The following is a 12,398-nucleotide window of genomic DNA, read 5'->3' as shown; positions in this document are numbered from 1 at the left end:
CTACAACCAAAACTTAAATTTTTGAGGCTTCAAGAATTGAAAGTAAATTAAGGATCTAAAAACTCACCTTTTTTTCTTTGAGTAACTCACCTGATCAACAGTATTTTCACTGGAAAATCATTTACTCTGAGATTATTTACTTTTGTGGGTATAAACTTACCTCATTTTGGCAAAAATGGCTCAATCACTGGGAAATGTTTCCGTTGATTTTAGATTTTAAAGATATGACAATTGGCAATTTTGCTGGTTTGCTGGAATTAAATACCCGAACCCTCATGTATATTAACAATTTCACAGTATCTGAAGGGTTAATGAACAAATGATAAAACTGAACAGAAAGTACGAGTTACTTACATCAAGGTCAAGGTCTTCTATACGACTGAAGTCCAACTCAATCATTGGAGCAAACTTCATCTTTTGTGCAATGCACTTATTTGGAAAATGGTTTGCTGACAGCGTTAGCAGCGGCTTCCTTAGTCCTTTAGCCACTAAACGCAACACAGATCCCTGATGCATTATTTTGTAAAGCAACTTATGTTCAAAATAGTCCCAACTTTATTTCAGTTCGAAAAGTTTCTGCCTATCTCATCGAAATTATGTCATTACACGAACTGAAGGCATGACAGCCTTCATTATCTGTTTTCTCATACATGTATTTCTCAAGTACTATTTGTTGTATACCTGTAATACGGAACTTTTTATTTACATTCCGAGTGGAAAAACAGCACCACTGATAACCTATAGGTCAATGTCCTTTCTCTGTATGCCTAAAAATCACAATAGTTGCAACCGTTAGATTAAATAGATTAAAACATCGAAACACTGCCAAATCCAGACTTTAAATGACGAAAAAGAAAACAACAACCATGTGGATCCTAAAAGTTCCTTTTCGAGTCTGATATTCCTCGAGATAAACAAGAGGGCCAAGATGGCCCTAGGTCGCTCACCTAAGAAACACACCATAACAGTGTAAAACATGTTTGACCTAGTGATTTCATGGAAACAAATATTCTGACCAATTTTCATTAAGATTGGACCAAAAAATTGGTCTCTTGCGATAAAACAAGCATTTTCTTAGATATGACCTAGTTTTTGACCCTAGATGACCCATGTTCAAACTCGACCTAGATTTCATCAAGGCAATCATTCTGACCAAACTTCATGAAGATCAATTGAAAAATACAGCCTCTATCACATACACAAGTTTTTTCTTTGATTTGACCAAGTGACCTAGTTTTTGACCTCAGATGACCCATATTCAAATTCGACCTAGATTTCATCAAGGCAATCATCCTGACCAAATTTCATAAAAATCAATTGAAAAAAAACAGTCTCTATCGCATACACAAGATTTTTCTTTAATTTGACCTAGTGACCTAGTTTTTGACCTCAGATAACCCATATTCAAACTGGACCTAGATTTCATCAAGGCAATCACTCTGACAAAATTTCATGAAGATCAATTGAAAAATACATCCTCTATTGCATACACAATGTTTTTCTTCGATTTGACCTAGTGACCTAGTTTTTGACCCCAGATGACCCATTTTCGAACTCGTCCTATATTTTATCAAGGTAATCATTCTGGCTAAATTTCATGAAGATCAGCTGAAAAATACAGCCTCTATTGCATACACAAGGTTTTTCTTTGATTTGACCTAGTGACCTAGTTTTTCACCCGAGATGACCCATTTTCGAACTTGGTCTAAATTTCATCAAGGTAATCATTCTGACTAAAATTCATGAAGATCAATTGAAAAATACAGCCTCTATCGCATACACAAGGTTTTTCCTTGATCCGACCTAGTGACCTAGTTTTTGACCCCAGATGACCCATTTTCGAACTCGGCCTAGATTTTATCAAGGTAATCATTCTGACCAAAATTCATGAAGATCAATTGAAAAATACCACCTCTATCGCATACACAAGGTTTTTCTTTGATTTGACCTAGTGACCTAGTTTTTGACCCGAGATGACCCATTTTCGAACTCGGCCTAGATTTCATCAAGGTTATCATTCTGACCAATATTCATGAAGATCAATTGAAAAATACAGCCTCTAGCGCATACACAAGGTTTTTCTTTGATTTGACCTAGTGACCTAGTTTTTGACCCGAGATGACCCATTTTCGGATTCGGCCTAGATTTCATCAAGGTTATCATTCTGACCAATATTCATGAAGATTAATTGAAAAATACAGCCTCTATCGCATACACAAGGTTTTTCTTTGATTTGACCTAGTGACCTAGTTTTTGACCCGAGATGACCCATATTCGAAATCGGCCTAGATTTCATCAAGGCAATCATTCTGACCAATATTCATGAAGATCAATTGAAAAATACAGCCTCTATCGCACACACAAGGTTTTTTTTGATTGACCTAGTGACCTAGTTTTTTCACCGAGATGACCCATTTTCGAACTCAGCCTAGATTTCTTCAAGGTTATCATTCTGACCAATATTCATGAAGATGAATTGAAAATTCAGCCTCTATCGCATACACAAGGTTTTTCTTTGATTTGACCTAGTGACCTAGTTTTTGACCCGAGATGACCCATTTTCGAACTCGGCCTAGATTTCATCAAGGTTATCATTCTGACCAATATTCATGAAGATTAATTGAAAAATACAGCCTCTATCGCATACACAAGCTAAATGTTGACAGACAGACGACAGACAGACGACAGACGGACGACAGACGACGGACGCCGGACATCGAGCGATCAGAAAAACTCACCTGAGCATTGCTCAGGTGAGCTAAAAACAAAACAAGTTACATTTATGTAAATACAAATCTACACACAATTATAATATACACAAAATCTTCCAGGTAATCAAGAATACTCAAACATAACTGGCTTTCTGATGGAACACTCAGCATGACATCAAAGGGTATATATAATTTGATATACATGTCAAACTGAGAAAAACAGGTAAGCACCTATTCACTCAGACTTGGATGAATCTATACATATACCTGGCTTTAAACCAACATAATATAATTAAACAAACTATATAAAAGTACAATGGATGCCAAACTGTGAACAACTTACACAGGTATTCCAAGAAAAGTCCAAAGAATTAAAATGTCTGGCTTCAAAATCTTCAAAAAGAATTAAATTAATCCTTGTCAACAAATAAAACAAGACACAAAATAAAAAGATGAAAGAATTCCAAATTTATAAACAGTATCCTGCTATGGAATCATGCTATAAGGTCCTCTGGTACAATAATCTGCTGCAATAATGATACCATTAAATGACCTTCTTTTTTGGAACCTTGACACAACCAAAAATACATCCCAAGAAATGATAACAAAATAAATTCATTTTTATAAACTTAAAAGAATACTTTATTCAAGATTTCCACAATCTTTATGTATCCATGTTTATGTTTACATCAAATGAGGTCACTTTCTATATGACATCATTTTAACTTGAAAGATAAGAGTACACTTCCTTGTTTTCAATGAGAGTAACTTGTAATCATTTTTATCCAGGTTCTACCTTTCAAATTTAATTATAAATATAATTCTCTGAAAGAAATGCCAATCCAGTCAAAAAGACACAAAAGAATATGTACATGTACGAAAGATACCGCTAGATCGATTAAGATGTATATATAAATAGAAAATCATAACAAATCCGGTCACAGATGTTAGACAACAACAAAAAAACTTACAACATTGCTTTGAAGACAGCAACATCTCCTTGACTGTTTAAACAGAAGCGCTTTCACAAGTTGAAAAGCTTGTTGAAAAGAAAATATAAATGAGTAAGGAATGCGATACAAAACAAGCATCTACTAGAATTCACACTGCATTATATAATGCAAACAGTCAATTATTCCATCCACTAGGCAATTTCTTGCCAAGTACAATTTAGTATCATTTCAGTTCTTACGTGAGTACTCCAAGTACTGCGTAATTTTGTTCAAATGCCATTAATCTCATCATAATAAAATATGTACTGTGAAATTATTAATATTCGTGGGGGACTAATTTTCGTGGATTTCGTGGTTGAGCCAATCCACGAAATTTAATCCCAACGAACAAGTAAATTTCCCATTCCTTTTATGTTCAAAAGATGAAATCCACGAATTCATATCCCCATGAAACTGCCGTTTTGACTAAAACCACGAAATTTCATGCCCACGAAACCAAATGATTTCACAGTATTTCATATTTGTGATACAAAAAAAAAAGCATTTTGTTTTTCATTGAAAAGAGTCATGTACACCAGAGCACTTGTAGTCCAAAATTTTTGTTCCATGGAGCTTGTTCAAAATTAAATACCGATGTTTCTTTATTGAAAAACAAAAGCATCCAAGGTTATGAAAAAGAAGAAAATACAAATTAAATCAAAAAGCTGCAAACTATTAAAACAAGCATTCAACTGAATCCATTATTTCCTTACAGTTCAAGAATTCTTTCCAACACAAATCCTCCAAAATATCACAATACTCTCAAAATTCTGAACTCTTACTGTTATAAAACATCCAGCGGATAAAAAACATTAAATAAGCTAATCATTTTAATTGGGTGAATACAAATTTGAGAATAAATCCAACTTGTGTTTATATTATGCTGAGCACAGTGAATATTGTACAAAACATGTTTATGTTCATCTTATCATGTTCAAAATTCACCTTGTCCCTAAAAACAGGTCAGAAATTATTTACCAATGAACAACATAAAACAAATACAGGTAATGATACAGTTGATGACTTCCAATAAATCTTTTTAACAAAATAATGTAATTTGGAATCACAAAAAATATTATACAATATTCGAATTATTATAAATCAGCTTTATCACTTAATGCAGACATGTATATTCTTGTTCTACTGTAGACTGTCTCATCAAAGTTTGCGATACATTATTAATTATAATTAACCTTGGACAATTTTCTGGGATATTTATATAACGAAAATTCGGTCATATCAACATGGTCACTTCTTTTAACAGATCAATAAATAGGTCCATCATATATTATTTATCTCTTCACATACTTTATTTCTTGATATGAAATCTTTAAAAAAATACTTCATGGTGAGCAATTTGAAAAAGGAAATACAGGTACCCGCCTTTTTTTAAATGGGCATAAATCGACATCAGTGTCAGTAAAGATGTTACAAGGTCTATCTGACTTAATACTGAATAAACATCCGCTACTTAACCCCATTCTAATTTTACTATCCCGCCAAAATATTGTTTGTTTACATTTTGAACATTTAAAAGCGGGTAAAATATATGATCAATACTATGAAATAACACGTTTTGGGACAAATCGGGCTCTTATCGCAGTATTTAAGAAAGATGATCCCATGGCAATAAATATGGAGTACAAATAGAGACACTCTCTTGTAACGTAGCAGTTTCAAGTCGGTGTACCACAACCTTGACTTTGAGTAAAATCAAGGTGAGATGCAAAAAAAAGTTGCAGAGGGTATAAAATAGAGCTTAGCAACCAATCTAAGCCTGCATGTTATTGCTTGTCTACAAGCACAATTTAAATTTTTGCCAAGGGTAAGCTGTTCTCTAAACTCAACCAGGTGCTCCAGAATATATCTGTCCAACCTTTTTCAAGGTCCCATCAATAAAATCATTTCAAACCATTCAATTTGATAGCTGATTTTTTCACATCTATAATCAGAAGGAGAAAAAAAAGCATTGCTGTCAAACCTGTTATCTTCAATTACTGTCCTGTACAGTCGGCACTGACAATATTGCATCCGACAAGACGTTCATTAAATATCCCTGTCTGGCAGTCTGAGATATGATTTTTTTTGCATTCACAGTTATTCCTTGTAATATAGTCTAGGGGTCTCTTCTTAAGAAAGTGGTCTTCTGATTTTTTTTCTGCCCCTCCAGACATTATTCACAGCCAATTAAACTGTTCAACTGAGGATTTTTTTTGTGTTCAGATCAATACAGGAAACAAATGAACATCTTTTTCTCACCTGCTGTGCAGACAAATCAAGAAGTATGTCAGTAGAGCACGTCAGTTCATGAGAGAGACATTTGAAGCCAAACTAGCAAATCCTCAGGGAACATTGTTGACTTCCTGTGTCAATAGAGGCTGCTTACCACAATAAGAAAATACAAAGGCGAGGCATTCCTGGCACAGTAGAACATGTTTTGTACAACACTTTATTGTACAACACTTTTATTTTTTGCAACACTTCAGTGTTTCAAATTACTTTGTAGTAGAAAATGCAGTGACATACTGCTCGCTCGAGCATCGGCTGCTCAAGCATTGGGACTTCCTTATATTTTCTAAGCTTTGAACCCTAAAAATTCTTGGCAACTTGAGCATTTTGCTCACCATCTTACCATACTGAGTGTTCAACAGTGAACTTATCGTCAAAATACATTATTTTTACCTCAACAATATTTAAAATTCACAACAAATACTGAAATATGACAAACAGAATTTCATAACTATTTACGGAAAAAAAAAAATAAAATTTGGAAGCCCAAAACTACGACAGATATAGACACAGTTCTTCTAACAGCCGTAGGATGTCATTCTATTCCTATTTTTACTTGTTTATAATTTCAGAAGCTGTTTTCACGCATAGCAGACAGACCAGCCCTGTTCAGAGCCGAAAGCTCTACTATACCGGACATGGTATTAAGTCATATCTCCAAAGAATGCAACAGTGTGAAGATGAAACCTGTAATATTCTGAGGAAACCCACGGAACTCTGAGGATAACCGCAGTGTCTTACATCTCTAATCAATGGCTGTTTTGTTAGGTCTGTACTTTCTCTGTGTTGCGAAACTTTACAATTTTTGAAATACAAAATCAGATGACATGAAACGACCAGTCCTGAACGTATTATACCAATCCCAGAGAGGAGGTTGGAACATTATATAACATGCAACTTCCCAATTTTGATACTGTCCTTATATATCCTGGAGCTATAAATATTTATGAGAATTATGTCTATGTCTGAAGTGCTATACCCTATAGTATTGTTGTATCTGGACACCAGGCTACAGACAGAAAACCCAGTCTACAGTCCCATTACCATAGCAACCATTCACTTAAAAATACACTAGACAAATATATTGATCACACTGGGCCAGCTAATCGGCTGGAATGGGACGTTAGAACTGAACAAACTGTAAAAATACTTGTTTCTTTGCTATTCTTATAAAATGCTTTTTACTTCTCCCATGAAAGGCTAAAATAAGTTTTCTGCTAATTTTGGGCTTTACGCTAGGTTCAATACTGCGTCAATTAAGTAACAGAGGTCACTGTTCCTACATTCTGTATCCGCCGTAAACACTGAAATCTTCCTCACATGAATCCGAGATTCTATTCGATCTGTGACCGGACCTGCAACCTCTATAGCACAAATATTGCATTCTTCGTACTCAGTTAACTTAACACCAACAAAATCAGCACCATAGCTAGCATGTCAACATGACCTACAAGTGGTCTGATATTTGCATGACTGGTAATAATATATCACTAACAGATCTAACAATCTTCCATTGACTGCAGATCAGCTGGAATCATGCAGGCTTTCTAAGGCTTAATGAAGTGCTGACAAAAGTCTCCAGATGTCTTTGACCTATGAAAATATACTACATGACAATCAGAATTTGAATAAATAAAGGAACTCGACCTCAGGCAATGCACATCACAGAGAATGTTCGAGCTAATATATCAAAATTTGCATTCACTGCTTCTATACATCCCACAAAAGAACAAATATCATCCAATCTAACAACATAACTATGTGTTTTTCATGCACATTCAGAAAGATAATGCAGGCGAAAATCAATTTCGACCCAATTCCTTCAAATGCTCCATATCAACTGGAGTATTCACAGAAATTTAAGTAACAGAAAAACCTCAGTACTGTCTGAATCTGTGGCTAAAATGGATAAGACAAACCTGTTTTTGAATATATCTAGAAATACATGTACTTTAGCAAGATTGTAAAGTCATCTTTTAATGTTTTTCTTCCTATCACCCACCGTAAGCGAAGACCTGCATCTAAGGATTACCCGCAACCATAACTTACACAGGTCTCAAACTCACAGGTTTCATGGAGATTGATACTCTCTTATATCTTCAGTGCCTCATTTCCAGCAAAAATGATGGCACTCATGAAATAAACAATTTCAAAAGCATCTAAATTGTCTAAAGCATATAAATATGAAAGAATCTAACAAATGGCTTAAATGTTCACTTAGAAACCACAAAATACATATATTTATCTTAAATGTAAAATCAAGAATGTGCTTTAAAATTCTTGGAAAACCACCTACAGGCTCTTATCTTCTTAGAAAACGCTGTCACCTCCTTAACAAAGTCAACATTCATCAAAATATATTTCCTAACCATAGTTGCATATTTTTCTTTATCTAATGACAAGCAGATGAAACTTCCATATCAAGTCCAAAGAATTTAATACCAATTTGAAAATTAGTCTAGGTAATGATTTGTTAGAGGTACCCTACCATTTATGACTGCTTCTTCGTATAGAACATCCATTCCTCCTCTAATAATGTAGAAAAAAAAAAACCTACCTCTGTTACTATTTATAGCTAAATTTCTGTTTCAGACAGAACTTTGTTACTATAAATAGATCATTTCTGCAGCAGACAATCTTTATTTGTTATTATTATCAACAGATCACTGAACTTTATACAGAAATTAGAAAATAAGTATACCTCATTTATATGCTTGTAGGTTTTAATGAGGTCCACACTGAGTTTGCGTAGGGGTGCGGCAGTAGCATCGCGGAACGTTGTCGGTATTCGGTTTTGCATGGCCGCCATTTCTTGCTGCTGCTGTTGCAGCGTGTCCGCCATTATGACAAACTGATCCGCGTCACTCAGTCGCCCGTAAACCATCGGAACATGGCGACCTTTCGACAGCTGGCCTGCAAAAGAATATAACAAAATGGTTAATAGAAGTTATTTAGAGAAACAAGGGTTCTGTAACTTGTGTTACAACAGTATACTTGTCTGTCGGTGAAATATGCCAGCTGAATAACTGTCTTCAAAATTATAGTATTACCCTTTTAATAACTCACTTTTTATGACATAATACTGAATACATGATATAGAACACGGCATAATTATATGTATGTTTTCACTGTTTGTCATATATGTGTGTATGCTTGTTATGCCATGATGGGCTGATAGCCTAGTGGAATAAATTAATAAACTCTCTTTTTTACAGAGCTTGAATAGTAGTGATGGGGCGACAATCGAATAATCGTCGGCGTTGCATTCATGACCGCGATCGCCGACTTCACCTTTCCCTGGCCGATTAATTACTTGGCACCCCAAACGGAAAATTTTGTTGTTTCTGACCTTTTTCTTTCTGGTACTTACTGTTCTTTGGGGCAAATACGCCAAGGGAAACTACTCTACGTAAAAATGGCTTCCTCCAAAGTCTCGAAAGAAATTGAGTTCATCTGTGATCACCCAGATTTTGAAAGATATATGGCTTTTACAAAATTAAGCTTGGAAAAGCATCAATCTAAACTCTTGACATTAGTATGGCAGTATGCATAGCATGCTGTTAGACTTAGGCAAGCATATTAGCTAAGGTATTTTCAATTTTTGATTTTGTGGGATTGAAATCATTCCAGTCGTTAATACTTTTATTTTTGCTCCATATGATTTTAATTTGATAACACAATATATCAATGGATAAGAGTCTCTGGTGAAATTGAGACCGGTACCCGATTTGAAGTTTACAGGGGTCGCGCTGTCGGTCGCCAATGGCGCCAAATGCGCCGATTTACAAATTCTGGCGCTAGTTTAGATCAGTTGGCGAAAGTTTCTGGCGACAACAAAGCAAAGATCGGGCCGAGACAATTTTTTTTTTACTGACACCAAGGATCATCCTACATAGTCACTGTGTAGTCAATTATCGCCTGCGGGCTTAATCCGAATCGCCGAGATGTAATCTGTTTGTTTAATCAATTAAAGTTGTAAAACAGATGTCAGTTATCGATATATCCTTGGTTAACTCCGCCTACTCGCCTGTCAAACTTCAACCAATCGTAGCGTCGTTTATAAATATCGTAAGCCGCCGCCATTTTGAAAATTTTCAATTGGCGTGAAAAAGCCGATAATTTTATCGAGTGCAGACTTGAACCTTCTTCTGCATGATCTTAATGTATCAGTCTTATGTTATTTATTGATTTTATTATAAATTGCATCCAAATTTATTTCAAACACGGCCAATTTCTATAAATGAATTACCCGGGAACCGATTCCGCGTACGTCTGAACTGCTGTAAAATATTTGTAGAAATATCGAGAAGTTTGGTATTGTTTTTGAAAACATTAATAAATAAATCGAATAAATTTATAAATCTGAACAAGTTGATGCAAGAATCGGGCATTTTAAAAGCAAAAGAATCCAAACATGCACGAAAACTTCCACTGCGTCCGATCGTGCACTTGATAAATTTACGAGTTTCGGACGCGGAAATTTCGGATGAAAATTTAAAGGGGCTTTTTTCCAAAGCGCGGTTTTTACTTTACTTAGAAATGATTAAAATAACTTGTAAAACACTCGTTTTACAAAAATAATTTTTTAAACTGTGCTTTTTATTCTATTTGTTTTGTTACTTTTGTAGTTTTGAAAATCAAACTAAAATAAATGAAGTTGAATTTTAGTATTTAATTGTTTTTGTTCTTGTAGTTTATAATGCAGGTGAAATTATCTTTCAAAGTTTCTAATCTTCTTTTGGCACCGGCACCAATGTTGACTCCAGTGGCTCCTCTTTGGCTCCAACTTTTGCCAAATGGCGAAAGTGTTGGCGACAGCTAAAAAATACCCAGAGCCACCCCTGAGTTTACTATCTTCACAATAGGGTTGGATACCGGTTCCCGGTATCGGTACTGTACCGAATAATCACTTCGAAAAGTACCGGTATATACCGTTTCGTAAAGAACCGGTTCCGATTTCGGTATTTCCATAAAAGTAAATAAACAAAATAATTACCAAATCCGCGGCAAAAGAAAGCAGAAAATAAGCAAACAGTATTTGAAACACAGCAATAACGCGATCGATATTGTTTACTGTGACACCGCTCCGAGTAACATGGAGAGCTGGCCTTGCGAATAATTTCGTATGCTAAATATTATTATAAAAACATCTTTTCCTACCGTTTTAAACTAAGTAAATCATACTCAATTGCAAAATATACGACATTTTTTGCTGTTTGTCATATTCTATCAAAACAAATGAAAACAAAAATGATTTGAATAAAAAGTTACGAAACTAAGCTATAACCTACGTAAACAAGTCATCGGTTTTCGCGAACTAATAGAAATACGTTATTGTTGGTTGTTTCAAGCGTTTTGAGGGTTATTTTAGTAAGTGATGAATTTAACAGTTCTCGTCAGTGCTGAGCAAGCATTACCACAGCCAGTGAGTCCTAGATTTAAATTGCACAGTGAGCGACGTATCTACTCTGTTTCTTTTTATTTTGGAAAACTAGTTTGTAAGATATGTTTATTTTTTTTACTCTCTCATAGTTCTAGGACAACACCAAATTAACAGACTTAAAATGTTTATATATCAAAGCAAATTTTCCTGTATAACTACTTAAAAGGGTGTATTTAATACTAACCAAATCATTACTTATGTGATGTACTTCAAAGCTTGGTATCGGTATCGGTATCGTTAAAAATACCGTATCGTTTCGTTGGTATCGGTATCGGTATCGGACCGCTTCGTCCTTAACGATATCCAACCCTACTTCACAATTATTTTATTTTTTAAATTTATGCTGTTAACTTACTTATGTTTATGAAGGGGTAAAATAGAAATAAGATATTTGATGCCTGTGTAGTTTATTTCTTAAGTAATGACATAAAACATACACTGTGAGGTGAACTTATAGATATGCAACTAGAGTAACCGATTATCCGATTATATCCGATTAATCGTATCGGTTGGCTTGTCCGATTATGCCAATTAATCGGTTGGCAAATCTAACCGATTTGCCCATCACTATTGAATAGGCAAATGCCTCATTTAGACACTGCCTTTGCCTGACCAGGAAAATTTTTTACATAGTAATTTCAGGTCTTCTTCACTAAGGATGTATACCTCCAAGGAATAATTTTTTGTCACTGATTTTATTCCATACATGTATAGCTACAGCAAGTACCTAGCAGAATCGGCAGCATTACAAATCTGGGGAGAAAAAAGCTCTTTTTTAGCATCAATATCAGGTAAAAATGAGTTCCTATATACTTTCACAGAAGAACAAGATAATGGATGGCTTCTCCAAAATTAGAGAATTCAATACTAGGCTATGATGGTGACAACTATGTGATCTGAACTCAACAAACTTCACAATAACAGTTTTACTTTTTGATTTGACTATAAAATTACCATAATTTC

At 34.8% G+C, this 12,398-nt stretch overlaps 1 protein-coding gene across 1 annotated transcript in view; it reads right to left on the bottom strand.

Moving 5' to 3' along the window:
• LOC123561787 (dual specificity tyrosine-phosphorylation-regulated kinase 1A-like) overlaps positions 1-12,398 on the bottom strand; it is a 51,773-nt gene that overhangs the window by 20,169 nt on the left and 19,206 nt on the right. The window contains exon 2 of the mRNA XM_045354386.2: positions 8,694-8,905. Within this exon, the coding sequence (XP_045210321.2) occupies positions 8,694-8,905 (212 nt within the window). The remainder of the gene's footprint in view (positions 1-8,693; positions 8,906-12,398) is intronic.

This window comes from Mercenaria mercenaria, chromosome 10, assembly GCF_021730395.1.
Source record: "Mercenaria mercenaria strain notata chromosome 10, MADL_Memer_1, whole genome shotgun sequence".
Classification (NCBI taxonomy): Eukaryota; Metazoa; Mollusca; class Bivalvia; order Venerida; family Veneridae; genus Mercenaria; species Mercenaria mercenaria.
The sequence above is the reverse complement of the archived record's forward strand: the minus strand, read 5'-3'. Positions and strand labels throughout refer to the sequence as shown.